Here is a 14,941-nt window from a genome sequence, read left to right as displayed (position 1 = left end):
CCGCCCCGGAAGCGCTTCCCGCCTCGGCCCGCCCCTAGCAACCGCCCGCGGCCGCCCGGTTGCTAAGGGCGGCCTACCCCGAACCGCCCCCCCCCGGCCGCCCCTCACCCGTGGCCGGCTCTGCTTCCCCGAAGCGCCCGAGCGGCCCTAATTAAAGCCTCCTGCTGCTGCCCGGCTTTATTTGTTTGATTCTTTGGTTATTTGGTTGTTTATTTCCCCCTGCCCAGCTCCCAAATGGAGACGCCTCGGTGTGATATGTAAAGGGGGAAGCAGCGCGTGCTGCGCTTTGTTTCTCCGTGGTATTAAAAGACTCAGATTTTCTTGGCCCTTTTCCTAGCCCGAATGTGTCCATAGCACCAGCTTGGTTTTGCTGCAGGTCCAGGAGTCTAAATGCTTTGAGGAACCCTTATCGGTTTGCTGATAAAGAATTGGTTCTGCACAGAGGGCGTAAGGTGCGGCATTTGTAATAAAAGGATTTCCTAGGCTGCTACCAAGCATTTTGGTTACATAGGTATTAACAACAACAATTTCAAAGGTTTTGAACAGTTGGATTTAAAACCTTTTATCTTTTTATTTTAGTGCGTAAGACTTTACAGACAACTAGGGAATGTGCACAGCTGTGAGTTGCAGAGGACAAAGACACTTTACAAAGCATTTTTTCTAGCTTAAAAAATTAAGAAAAATTACTCTTAAATAACGATCAGAGCTTTCACTACCTGTGACGGCCAAGGGATAAACCCAGAGCTCAGGAACAGCAATAAACCCTGGCCTTTTAGGTCTGAACACAGAATCAAGGATACAAAACCCCTGAGGATGGAGAAATAACTCCTGTGAATGTCAGGAGAGCCCCTGTCAGTGCAGCTTAAACGACCAGGTTAAATTATTTCCATGCTACCAGCACGCTGAGCTGGGGGTGCTGCCATTCACATACACCCTCACAGCACCGATCCTCAGGGTCTGAGGGTTGCGGGCAGAGGGCAGAGCACACACAGTGCTCACATCAGTACCGTCCACCTTCCAGGTTAAAGCCCCTCCGTTCCCTCTGCCAACAAAACTGGCACTAGCTATGGACAGGACAAATAGGCAGACCAAAATTGCAGCTTTTATACAGCTCCCACCCATCCCCTCTACCACCAGCCCCCTGGCAGACCATCAAACGCCTTGGCGGCAGTGCCAGGCTCTGCGCAAGGGCAGTGGCCTTTGAGCTGCAAGCAGGTGGTGCCATCAGCCTGCCCTGGCTGCGTGCCTTCCACCTGCACCGCTCTGACCCATTCATTTCCCTGATTTTGAAACGATGAAAAAGGAAGCTGTTTGTAGGTGTATGCTGGGTGGATGACTTTCCAAAGCCTGTGAGATTTGTGTGGGTTTCAAAGCTAGCATTGATTCAACAGGCAGAAATGGCAATTTTGTCAGCGCCCAATTCTGAACAGAGACAGAGCTCAGATGTGAAGTCTTTTTCCAAATCCAACTCATCCTTAGCTTTTTTATTTCTTTCTAAATTTCTTGTTTGGTTTGCGCTGCAGTATTCCCTGCAAGTCTTTGCCATGAGACCTGTTTATTACCATACACTACACATACGTCCTTGCCCACCATAATCTTTTCATCCTCAGGTTATCATTATCGAGCCAGGAGAAAATAAGTATAACTGCTTTGTTTTTAGGTCCTTACTGGAAACACGGATTTCCTCACACCCTCTCCATAAACTAACACATCTTACTTAAACTCTGATTTTTTATCAGAAGCTTTCAAAGCAGGGTTTCTTCAGGAGGGGTACCGGCAGATGAAGGACTTCTGTGAGCCAGTGACAGGGTTAGGATTTTAACGCCAGCTCTCCTTGTTCCTGGAGCGTGGCTGTATTGTGCTGTGTAACTTTCTAGCCAAAGCTCCTTTCCAAACTGAAATGAGAGTGGAAGACCAAAGATCAATTCACTGCTGGCATCTGAGCTCTGCCTGGGTAAGAAGAGGAAGGAGCTGGTATTTAGCTCGAAATTCAGGAACCAGTGACTCTCAGGTGACTGTAGGATGCTGACATCTGGCTGAAACTCCTGGTGGTTCACTTGGGTGATGCTGAAATGCTGCTGTCACTCCACCAGGAGATAAACAGAGCCAGACAGGTAGCAGCTCTATAAATGGCTCTCACCCGCAGAGCACATCAGGCCTCCTGACACATACGTATCTTGCTGGCTGGTGCCATTTGTTCTATTGTAGTGTCAGTGATACGGTAATGTTTGAAGATTAAGTAGGCTTTTCAAGCAAGCTTTTAACTCTCTGAGACAGCCTTTTCTAATGGCACTTCCTTGTACGTTTTGAATTACCGATTTATTTTGGCTATTTTTAATCGGATCCCTTGCTTCAGACTCATTCTCACGGAGCAAACTGTGCTCCCATCCAGAGGGACCTTTTGCGAGAGATTATTTTGATAATTGTTTGTATTCAGGTTCCTACCAATCTGAATTCTTCAAGGGAAATTTCTCCCCAGGATACCTATTGTTGTTCAAAGGATCGACTCGGGAGGCTCTGAAGATCCACATCCCAGCACTTTATCTTTCCAAGGTGGAACAACCCAGTCTCGTATAATTTTCTAAAGGAAAGTCTTACCACACCTGCTGTGTTTGAGATTTGGCTTCTCCATTTCTTCCTTAGAAGTAACTGATAGCACAGGTCAAGCCTTGTCTTTCTCGTCTCATTTTGTTTGCTTTCCACAGAAATTATTGCATCTTTGCAAAAAACCTTTGGAATTAAAAATACTGGGTATGTACCGGCAACAGACAATGTAGTAACGGTCAATTTATTTATAATATGTCATCAGTCTGCTATGCGGGATAAGAAATTTGAACTCAGATATGCCCCAGCCTGTCTCTAAGGTGGCAAACTTAGGCAGAAAATAAAGCTCCTAATCTTCTTAGTCAGTTCTGTTTAATGTACCATTAGGACACTTGTGATAAGTGGGCCACCACCACATCTCTCAAGTAAAAGAACCCACAGGAAACAGTTGTGTGTGGCTCCATCAGGAGTTCTGGGGCGTAGAGAAACTGGAGGCCAACAGTCCCCGTCTGTGACATTCTGGAGGAGCGCAGAAAAGCTCTTGACAGCTGAGAATAGGAAGCGATGTTTTTGTCATTTGATGGGTTACTTCTTCCTGTCATTAGTTTCAGCCTCCCAGGATGAGCAGGCCCATTTCACACGCTGCTCAGCTTATCTGGAGCTACCCGTTCTGCACTGGAATAGACAGGGGCGATTTTTTAAAGCATGGCACAGGGACTGGAGGAGGTAAAGCTAAGAGGAAATCAATACCTGGGAAATTGCTGCAGGATCCTAACACCATGTCCTTCATCAGCGAAGGACCAGCAGTGAAATATAACCCTACCTGGTGTGTGCTTCACCCAGGGAGGTTTGGTCTACGCACACGTGACTCCAAAATGCAGCAGCTCCAGCTGGAGAAGGTACCTGTGGTGGCCTGTATATGGCCACAGACAGCAATGATGTAGGCTTAGGCAAATAGAGAGCTATCCAGTGGGCATTGCTGACCCCAAGTGATGACCTGTGGGGGCAATCCCAAAGTCACGTACCCTGTGTTCTGGGGGCCAGCAGAATGCCCACAGAACCAGCCGCAGGAGGAAGGAGAGGTACGGAAGAGCTGGAAGGTTCTAGGAACAAATCAAGAGATGCCCTAAAGGGAAAAAGCCGTTTGCTCCCTTTACAAGGCAGATTTGTCGTTTGTTGTGCCAAATTATAATTGCTGCTACTTCTAAAGCGAAACTCCCATGAAGAAAGCTTTCACGCTGCTTGCACGTGTACCTGCACGGGGCACGGATCCACCTGGGTGACCACCCTATTAGGAAACAGATGGGTGCAGAACTGGCCCCAAACAGCACTGGATCCTATCGCAGCCTGTAGCAGCTTCGTCCTGAGCCGTCAGCAGCTGGAGCCCCCGTGGCAGGACTCAAGCTGCCGGCAGCAGGGATCACAGCCACTGCTGCTGCCCCAGGAGCGGCCTCGCTAGCCAAGGGAGAGCTGAAGGAGCCTGGTGGAGGAGCTCCAGAACTGACCCTTATCGGCCCTGGGAAGACACCAAGGCTACGACTAAAGCTAGAACAGCAAAATTCTGTGGAAAGAAAAGCTGCTCTTTTTATGCTATTTAAGAACTCCTAAGCAGTATCCACCCGATGGAGCCTGAAGGGGTTTCAGAAAGTTCTGCTGCCTCCCACAATTAATCTGGTCACAAAGAGAGCTTTTTGTCGTGTAGGTCTCCTTGGTCCAGCTGTGCATGACAGGAACCCAGCCTGGGCAGAACAAGGAAACCCCTAGGACCATGGGGTTTTACATAGCCTTCTTTGACAGCAGCTCACTTGAGATACAAACGCAGAGCACAGCCCTCATAATCCAAGCTGGGCAGCAGGCAGCTATAAACAAATCAATTATAGACCGATTCCTCTTGACCTGAGAGAGATTGCCCCGGGTCTTAGAGCAGCTCTGTGTAAGGCAACGGGCCAGGCAGATAGAGAATTAGCTCAAAAACAAGCTATAGGATAATATCTTGGAATAGCATTGGCTCTCAACTGGTTTAACAACGTGGTCTGATTCATCTGTTCAGCCAGTGTAGCACCAAGACTGGCAGAAAAATAAGTCATGCTGAAAAATTGATGCAGCCAGCCTCACACATGAGAGAACATGAACAGATTGTTTCAAAAATACAGACAAAAATCCCTTTCCAGTTGCAGAGAGCGCACAGCCGTGTGCACCAGTGGTTTTGGAAAGCCTGCTCTGTACTGCCTAGAAATAGTCTTCTCTGGGGTTTGTGAGTAAGGATGAGCCACATCTATCACCTGGCTTGTACAGCAGCTCCTCTCCCCGTTGACTGGCTGGTGTCACTTCTTACGGCTGGGAAGCAGGCAGCAGCTCTTGCTCTCTCTTCACGTGGCTGTTTCGGGATCATATCAGAAGTCCCCTGGTCAGCTGCTCACTTCAGGGCCAGCTCCAGCTCCAGCTCCGGGCCATGCACTCCTTTTTCTTGATTTCCCTGTGAAGTGGCCTGGCACTGACGTGATACCAAAGGGAAGGTGAGCCCCTGGAGCATTCAAAGCAGGCAGAGCCAGAGGTGATGGTGCACATCTGCCTAGGCATGGAGCGGCTGCTCTTTAATCCCACGGCGTTATTTGGCGTACTGAGCTCCTTCGAGGCTTTCTGACCGTTGGCTTGCTGCTTGCCAAGGCCACATGGTTTGGAAGGACACTGCTCTGCTAAGAAGCGAGCCCTAATCCCAGTGCTGATCCCTCACCTCAGCAATGGCAGAGAGACCCGTGCTGAACGCTCTGGCCCCCTGCACACACCAGATGCAGCGTCCTGCCCCGCATCCCACCTCTGCCAGCTGGAGCTGTGACGAGCTCCCTGGTGCAAGGTGAAGGCATTCTGCAGCAGGCGGCTCTGAGTCACCTCACCTGCTGAAACTTCCCTCCAGCACCAAGTCATGCAAGCCCCGAGCTGGGAAGCTCTGGGTCCCCATCAGTTCTGGGCATTATAAAACCAATGCGAACAATCTGGCAGGTGGAACTCGTGCTGGCATCTCATTTTTTATTTTTTATTAACTCCTCTGAACTGTCCCGGTCTTCCTGGCATCACAGCGGTGTGTTCTTTTTAAAGGGGGGTTTCATTCCTTGTTCCAAGAATGAAAACAGCTGCTGGTGCACGGAGCACCCCAGGGGAGACCCTTCCTTGCCTTTTTCCAGAGCAGACGAGCAGAGCAGGGCTCCCCAGCTGCTCTGTGAGCTCGATGTGAAGCTGTGATGTTTGTGAGGGACTGAAGCATGAAGTGCCCCGCTAACGCTAGCAGGTGTGTGCAACAAAGGGGAAGGAGGAAAACGCTGATAATCAAAGAAAAAGAAAATAGCAAAGAGATAAACCCTCCTGAGCAGGCAGCGTGAAAAAGTATTAATGGTTAACTTCCTTATTGTGGGGTAGGAGGAAGAAATGCAACCGCAAAGGGAAAGAAGTTTACCCTGCAAAGCAAATTTGTCATTCACCCCGGCGGATTATTGTTGTTGTTATTTGCTCTTCACTCTGTGAACAATGCAGAGAAAACACGCAAACACCCCTCAACTACAGCCACAGCCCCCTCCCCACAGCCTCCTGCCTGCGTCCTTGCTCACAGAAAAAAGGGGCTGCTCAGCGCAGCCTTTGAAATCCAGGAGGATAATTGCCTCTCTGACGCGTAGGAGACCACAGGGCTCCCGAGGGAGCACAGGTATAAAAGGAGGAGCTGCACCTCTCCCTGGCAGCTAGAGGACAGCTGGGGGCACAGCTGCCTGTCCCTGCTCAGCAGCTTCGTGGGGTCCTGCCTGGGCACCGGTGGAGGGGACGCAGCCAGCGGGGCTCTCAGAAGCAGCACCAGAGAAGTTGTATCCGCAAGAGGGGCAGGGGACACCTCGGCAGGAGCCGATCCAGGACGAGCTGTGGTCTGAGGGAACGGTAAGAGCGGGTCTCTGTGCGTGGGTTTAACAAGATGATGTCTGTTTGGAAACTGGAGGCAATTAAACTACAGCGAGATGCAATCAAAGCTGGCATCAGTAATTAGCTTTGCCAGATACAGTGCCCTTTGTAGCAAATGGGATTTTTTTTTTTGTACCAAGTTAGAGAATGAAACAGGAGCTGGGCTGTGGCTAAGTGCAGATCAATGGAGCTGTGCCGTAGGTGAGCCTTGTAAAACTCTGAGGCATTTACTAGAGGAAGCAGAGACTTCCTCACTTGCTGTACCCATGCAAATTCCTTTAACCCTGGAAAATGAATGCTGCTTTACTCACCCAGCAGTAAAACCGTGTTTGCACCATCCCCAAGTGTGAGGAGAAAGGCAGCTGCGTTACGGGTAACGCGAAGCCAGCCCCAACGGCGCAGAGTAAGCCACTGAAATTGAAATAGGGCACGAGAAAAGCAGAAATCCTAGTATGAAAGTCTGAACTTCATAAACCTGCCGGCACGGCAAAAGCTCCATTTCATCTCTGTAGCGGTATTTTTGAGACCGCTCAGGTGAGGTTTCAGAGGCAGTCACCCAATCTCTCCAACGTCGTTTCCACAAACGCTGCCGTGTTAACGTTGCACAGGCTGGAACGAAGCTGCTGTGCTTTATCTGCTGGAATGGAGTAAGAGCTCTTCATCTTAACGGGAAATTATTAATCATTTTCTTTCACATGCTGCCAGAATAGAAAAGAAGGCATCTCTCGCCCCTGGAGAATTTTGAAGGTGACAAGGTTTTTGCAGAGCTGTCAAGCTGCCTGCACGCAGGGTGACGCTTAAATTCTCCAGGCTCTTCTCTGAAACAGCAAGCGCTTCTGGAAAGGGGAGAAGGACTTTCATTTTAGGCTCCTTCACAAGGGAGAAATGGAGACAAATATCCCAAAAGCTGAAGGGACGAGAAGCAGGCTGTAGCAAAGGAATAGAAGACAAAGCTAGACAGGAGATGAAAGGCAAAACCAAAAAAAAAATAAATAAAGAAATAATCACAAAAACTAAAAGCAGAGAAAGGAAAAATTTCAAAGGGACAAAATGTGAGGAGGAAAACCTTTTTATTCCTGGAGGAAAACACAGCACTCAGATAATCAGGGCTGTATCCTAGGAATTAAAAAGGGAAGCAGCCAACATTGGGCTAGGTTTTCTTTTCACTTGGTGGCATTTCACTTCACAGCTCACATACCGGCTTCTCCTGGTGCTGAATAAGTCTCCTGGTTGGCACTTTCTTCAGATGTTGGTGCCGTGGCCTCCTGGTACCCTCCAACATGTGCTTTAGATCATCTCCTTTATCTAGAACAACATCTGGTTTGGGATTTGTCTCAGAGATATTTAGGGTAGAGAGGCACGAAAGGGGCATGTTTTCTCAAGTTCAAATGCAAGAGAGGAAAAGCAGCAGCAGGACCAGGAGCTCTGTAAGTGTGCCTCTGTCACTCCTTTGCTGCTTCTGGGCATTCCTCAGCTCTCCGAGGGGCAAGAGTGGCTCTGTAGCAGACCAGGTTTCGGAGGGAAGGGGAGCTCCTCCTGCAGCTGCCAGAAGTCAGCTCTGCTCGGGTCGGGATCGTTGGCTCAGCTCCCAGGGAGCGGGTGGGAAGCGGGCTCAGAGCGCGAGCAGCTGGCGAGAGGGAGCTGGCTGAGCACGGGCTTGTGGCAAGAAACCCAAATTCGTAGTCCCCTTGCCCATGTCTGTCCAGGCATGTGGGACATCAAACCATCACACCACTTGCGTGGGTACCACACAAGTCCTTAATTATACCTTCTCCCTTAATTAGTCATCTACATTCAGCTACATCCAAGCAGCGAAGCAGTCCCCACTGCCGATGTTTTCCACCAGAACGGGCCCCCTCCTGCCACCACCGTCAGTAAAATCCACTGCTTGGGAAGTTCCCTGGGGAAATGAGAAGCCCAGCCAAAACCTTTCCATTTGGAAATGTGGGGGTGTTTTTTTCTTTCTTTTTTTTTTTTTTTTCAACTAAGTATTGTTAAATGTTTGGAAGCTTTTTTTCCCCTTAAAAAATGAACGTTTTTCTGTTACGGAGATCAAACATCTTTCTGCTCTTTTCTTGTGTAAAATAACATAGCAGAACAAGGAAACTTGATGTTTTAAAGATTTCCATCCACATTCTACTTTCTTAAAGAACCTTTTCTGAGCTGAAGATCAATTGCTTTTGATCAAAAGTGAGGAAGAGCGTTAACTGGAATATTCTCCCACCATCTCTCGCTTCCAGTAACAAAAGCATTGCATTCAGCTCCCGATGGTGTGCGACCTCGGGTGATTCTCTGCCCTGACTCATCCATCTGGGATGGTGGATGCACAGCCCTTCAGCCAGCCCCAGGGTGCAAAACACCGCAGTGTTTGTCTCTGGGCAGACACACACTGCTGGTGAAATCCATCCCACCTGCACCAAAGTCCTGAGAGCTCCAAAGGCATTTCTGATCGGTGGAGAAGGGGCTCCTCTCGACGCAGCAGGGCAGGAGAGGTCCTGGGGGACAGCTGCAGGTGGAGATTGCGAAGGTCCTGTGCAGCGATGCTGGGCTGGTGAGGAGCTTGCTTTAGGCAGTCACTGCCACTGACTCAGTTCTGCATTTCAGGTGAGTCCAGAGGGTGGAAGATGCTGGATAAGGCCACCCTGCTCCTGTTCCTGCATTTAGTTGCATGCTCCATCTCCTCTCCTCTCTACCCAGCTCTCAGGTAAGATACTGAATGCTTCATCCATGCTGGAACTCTCTGCCTCAGCTTTGACCTTCTGCAAAATGAGCACGTGCCAAATTCAGTTTGCCAGCCCTTTCAAAAGCCAGATAAACTGGGTGTGCTCTGGTGAACCTGTTTCTTTACCCTGGCTTATTTTTTTGGGAATGCCACTAGCTTAGGAGTGGTTTCCAGAGAAGGCAGACACCTAACATGGGATATTTCAGCCCAAACAGTTGGTTGTGGAATTGACTGCTGGATCCTATGAAGGGGAATCTGGCAAACTCCAGAGCAGCCAGCACCACCAGCACCATCACTGATTAAAATTTGTGCCTGCAGGCTACCTGCATTGAAATTGGAGCCACAGATATATCAGTACATGAACTCAACAGCTGCATATTAATATTTTAATATTAATATTGCCAACTGTTTGAAGTTAATATTACTTCTCACTATTACAAATTGATGGATGTACAAAATTGGCCATAGGGTTCTCTAAAGTGGATTCACAACACCCCACAGAAAATGCTTCAGGCCTTGTGCCAAAGCCAGGGCATGACGATACCACAAGAACTGGAGTTTTGCTTGACATTGCTGGGAGCTCAGTGAGGGGAAAACACGTTTGGGGCAGCTTCACTAACTGCCCTTTAACTGCTGGGACAGCTTCGGGGCAGTTTCTGGCTGGGGAGAGTGACAGAGCTCGTGTTAGTGGTGAGGGAGGGATGGAAAGGGAGAGAGAAAGGAAAAAGCAGAACAAGGAGGAGCAGCCAAGAACCCTGAGCAGCATTTGACCATGTTTTGCAATATGCCTTTTTCCTTTTTATTTTTATTTTTTGCAGGTACAGCCCAGGGCCTGTTACTGGCAAGGCCGTGAACTTCCAGCTACAGGACCGTGGCCCTCTGCAGGGCCATAACCCCTCAACAGAGGAACAGGATGAGGAGGGTTTGTTAACAGACCCTACTGAGAAAAGGTTTGTACCTTGCCTCTCACCCCCACTGCCACGGAGGATGCTGGTTACGCTTTTCCTGCAGCCCAGGAGCACACCAGCAGGTCACTCAGTCCCTCCAGCACCACAGAGGCCAGGCTCAAGGGGGAGAATGCAGATGAACCCTGAAACTGGAGCAGAAGGCTGGGACCATGGCAGCTCCCACCACTGCTGCTGTCCTGAGCTGCTTCCTGCTCTCCCCCAGCAGCACAAAGCATTCTGACGGGCAGGGCTGCAAGCCCAGCGCTTCAGCAGGGAGCATCATTTTTCACCAGGCTCTGCGAACCCACCCGGAAGGCTGTCAGAGCCTCTCTTTTCCACCCCTGCCAGGAGACAAGGGATGGTTGCTTATCTTAAGTACAGGAGATTCATCCTTACAACACTGGGGGCCATACAAACAGCTTGTGCTCCTCCTACCTGTGGAGCTTCTGTATCTGGAGAACTGTCCGAGGCTCCTGTCGCCCTGTCTCAGGAGGTGACAGTGGTGCTACAGAGCACAGCAGTGTCCCAGCTGCAACTCTGCCCTCTACCAGTCCCTGGTTCTCCTTCCTGCTGCTTCTTTGACCTCACTGCTGCTCTGCAGGCACTTCTCATTAGCCATTTCAGTACAAATACTGATTAACAGATATATTTTGTTTTTCTGGCTGCCTCCCTCTCAGAACCCCAAATCCCTCAAATCTTTCACCCTCCAACACTAACTCAGTCCAATACTAAGAAGCCTTTGGTACCTTTACACCCCTGATCTCAGCAGTTACATCTGGTGTATTTTTACATCTGAAACGTCCACTTCTTACCTAGAACGCTCCCTGCTAGCTCAGTGAGCACACCTCCTGCTTGTCTTTCACCCCTAGGATGCAGCGCCACGCAGATGCCATATTCACCGACAACTACCGGAAATTCCTGGGGCAGATTTCTGCCCGCAAATTCTTACAGACCATCATTGGCAAGCGGCTCAGGTAAGCCCTGGGGGTTTGCTGTCCCAGAGACAATGCTTTGGTACTGTGTTTGTTTTATTTCTTTAATGCATGTAGCAGGAACAGCTGCCTTCCGCTGCAACAGAAGCAATCTCCTGCTGCTCCACACCCCAAAGGGCATCCTATATCCCCACTTCTAAGATCCCTCTAATAACAACAATTATTAAACGGCCTAATTAATCCATCCCTCGGAGGCTATCAGCATCAGATCAGCTGCGAGCTGTACCATGCTAGCAACGAGCAACAGTCTTTGCAGATTAATAGCTGCAATGATCATTCACCACTAGGAAACACCCACTGTTACACTGTTATGCCTGCTCTGAGCACAGCCTCTCTGCTACACCTTGGGCAGCTGTGGCTAGACAGATCAGTTATTGCCACTAAATACGACCAGCTAGTCAGATGCAAGCCTGCTCTGACCCCACTCCTATCACGGAAACAAACAGCTGCCCAATTTCCTCCTGAAATGAGGCAGAACAGCCCCAGGCCCAGCAGGCTCCTTGCCGTGCTGCTCAGCCTGAGGGACTAAAACCTACCTCTGAAACCAAGACGGCTCTCGTCTTTGCATCACAGGAACAGTGAAGGCAGCCCAGAAGAAGGGGTGCCTGAGCTTCTGACGAGGCGCCAGTCTGACAGCATCCTGATGGACAGCCGCTACCACCAGCGGATGGTGCTGAGGGACTTCCTGGGAGCCATCCTGCAGAATCAGAGGTAGGTGGGAATCGGTCCGGAACCTGCTCTCTGCAGGAATAAGGCCAGGTCCTTTCTGCTGTCTGGCTTTTAGTTGTGAAGCTATTGGATTAAGTTCTACCTCTCATATACACCTGGGGAAAAAAATAAAGCTCCTACCTGACTCCATAACCCACCCCTTCCCTTTCATGGGCAAGGAGGGTGCACAGAAGGATCAGCCTGTCCTGAGCCAGCCCGCAGCACACAGCAGCACATCACTGTGCTGCCTCCTCACCCCCATAATTCAGTAAAACAGCAGCAGAAAAAACAAATCTCAATCCCAGTTATGTCATCACTGTCCTATTCTCTTTCACAGGCCTCGGGACGTAAACAGCAGCCAGTTAGAAGGGTTTCCCAACACCCTGGCTAAGCTCATGTAAATATTTCTCCCTTCTCCGCCTCCCCGTGCTCTGGTGAGTACCATTCCCTGCACAACTGCGTCTGTGATGCTACACCCAACAAGTGGTTCGGAGGCTTTCCCTTAGCAAAGCCAACTCCCACCACTGCCCGTAAGAAAAGGGTGTAGGCTGCAATTTAGGGAAAAAAAAAAAAAAAAGCTCCCAACCAATTTTTTTAATGTCAAGTACTTTATTTAGGTACTTTAAGTACCTTATTTAGGTACTTGACGTTAGTACCACTCAGACCTGTTAGTCAGAGCAGACACCTAGGTACGTGTCTCCACAAGATGACCCCTGGTCTAACTGCTCTGGCCTGAGCCCGACCACAACCACAGCTCTCAGATCTATCAGCAAATCCAGAACTCAGACACCCTTTTGGATATGTGGGACCAGGCTGGTAGCAGCCAAAACATCCTCATAAAGCTGACAGGCACCATGGCTGAAGCTAACCTAAACGCAGACAAAAATCTTCTCCCAAGGCACAGAAAGTTCCTCTAGATGCCCAGTACATTTCAGGTTTTCCCTCATTGCACTGGATAGGAAATGAAACCTTAGTTTTCTGTTCCCCTCAGTCCTAAAATTAGTCGCCTGGAACTTGAAATATGCTCTAAGCCTTGCCAGCCCTGGGGGATTCAGAGCCAGCACTCAGGCCATCCTTGGTAATCCCTTCATTCATACAAATGTGTTTTCCTCCATGAAGCAATTCCATCTTACTCCTGTCTCAGAAATTAAGCTTGTCTAGCCCTAGCCAGCACAATATGAAGCAGCGTGGAGAGATCTGTGAGAATATTAAATAAAAAGGGGGGGGAGGAGGGGAGAAAGACCAGAACTGTACATAAATCATACGTGTGGATTCAGCTAGGAAAGCATGGCATTTAAGCATCTCTTGCCGTGTTTGAGTTGGTTACGTTCAGTTCTTTTCACAAATGAGGTCAGTCAGGAAAAGCCTCAAAAAAATAAAAAGTGCGCACTCACCAATAGCTTTTTCATAATTCTCTTTTCCTCCTGCTTCTGTACAGAATAACTCAGAGCTCACGGATCTAACTGTACAGTAAGCCACTCACAGCCATGAAGACATTCCTGGAGGTGACCAGCTGGAACTGAAGCATACAGTCCTCAAACCCGTTTAAAGGAATGCAATTCTGATGCACTACTTAATTTACTGCAGTCATTATAATTTAATTCCCCTCTCTAAACATTGGTTTGTGTACTGAACCAGGAAAAAAAAAAAAACAACAAACAAACCAACAAGCCTCTGTGGTTTAACCTCAGGCTGCTTTACATATAAAGGCTAAAATGAGTACACTTGTAATCCTGGAGACATATTGTCTACTAATTAAGACTTTCAAATCACGAAGTGCAGCAAAATTTCTGCCAAGTCATCATTCTGTTTGAGGGCCTGATTAATAAATCTGAGGCCACCAAAAGGCACCTTTTGGCAGTTTAGTGAACTGATTACAGCCTCCTCCAAAAAGATGCTGATGGCACAGCCACACGCAGTTAGAGCAGGGCGAGGTAACGCATGACTCCACCAGCCCACCACCCAAACCCCGCTGGGGGCTCTCACTGCCCAGCCCCTGCACAGAGCCCTGGCAGCAAACCTGGTCTCTAAGAAGCCTGGTGATGAGCAGTTACTGTTCAGCCTCGAGGTGTTTACGCTGAGGCTACAGCTCTGCTCTGTAAAAGGAAAAGGAGAGCCCTGTGCATCAGATGGGGCTGACACTGCTTTAATTCAGGGTGCCAGCCAGGGGCTCTGAACACCACCACGGCTAGGGCTACAGCTGTAAATGTTCCCACTGCCACTTACAAGAAGTTATTAACCCAGTGATCTCTCACATAACTACTTCCTTCTCTGTCACCCCAATTATCCCATCGTTCATGTAATATTTATGTCTTCAGAAATGTAAATAGTGTCAGGATGGGGTACGCTTTCCCATCATTAGCAGGGAATAAAAGTTGTTCTAAATAAACCTGTCCAACAGCAGGTCAAGATGGCTCTGTGTCTATCGAGATGTTAGTTTCTTGATTCCAGGCACAGAATGGAAATGGAAGATGTTGCTCAAAGACAGCAGCAAGAGCACAGAGGGCAACTCAGAGCTGTGCTTACAAAGGCACTGGGTCCAGTGACAGCCACTTCAGACCAGGCTGGAATTACACCTGCAAACAAACATGTGAGGGCCTCCTAAAGTATCCCTCATTGCACCCAAACAATTCCCTGGTAATTCACACTATTTACCATCTCCTTTTTCCTCAGGTGATCATGTCTTAGTGCAGTAGGCTCCAGCACACATGGAAATGAGTTCATACTTGCACCAAATCCCGATAGATTGCATTCTCCCTGTTGAAGTTTTAGAACTGTAGCACTACAGAAATATTATCGACTGCCCAGCAGGGGGGGAAGCAACAGGGGGATGCTGAGGTCCATCAGTAAAGCTCCGACAGCAGCAGCCCACTAATGGGGGATCCGTTACCCTTATGCAGGCAGAGAACTGTCACGGTGAGACACGTCATCCTTCTGCTTCACAGTACAGCTGGAACAAAAGAAACCTGAATGGGACTGCTTCAAAGTGGGTTTGTAAAGCTGTTGTCTAACACCAGCCAACGTGCCTGAAGTCATTACAAATTGCTCCAAGGAAAGGAACCCCCCTATCCAAAAGCATATTCATC

General features: G+C 48.9%; 1 protein-coding gene across 1 annotated transcript; it reads left to right on the top strand.

Annotated features, from left to right (window-relative positions):
* Positions 1 to 9,110: 9,110 nt before the first annotated feature.
* Positions 9,111 to 13,318, top strand: GHRH (growth hormone releasing hormone; the record flags this gene model as incomplete). The annotated part of the gene is made up of 6 exons (XM_084296535.1): positions 9,111 to 9,190; positions 10,027 to 10,158; positions 11,025 to 11,129; positions 11,721 to 11,858; positions 12,193 to 12,252; positions 13,294 to 13,318. The coding sequence occupies 6 exons, from the start codon at positions 9,111 to 9,113 to the stop codon at positions 13,316 to 13,318; spliced, it is 540 nt and encodes a 179-aa protein (XP_084152661.1).
* Between the last annotated feature and the right edge of the window lie 1,623 nt (positions 13,319 to 14,941).

Source organism: Netta rufina, assembly GCF_964035555.1.
Source record: "Netta rufina genome assembly, chromosome: 16".
Taxonomy (NCBI): domain Eukaryota; kingdom Metazoa; phylum Chordata; class Aves; order Anseriformes; family Anatidae; genus Netta; species Netta rufina.
The sequence above is the reverse complement of the archived record's forward strand: the minus strand, read 5'-3'. Positions and strand labels throughout refer to the sequence as shown.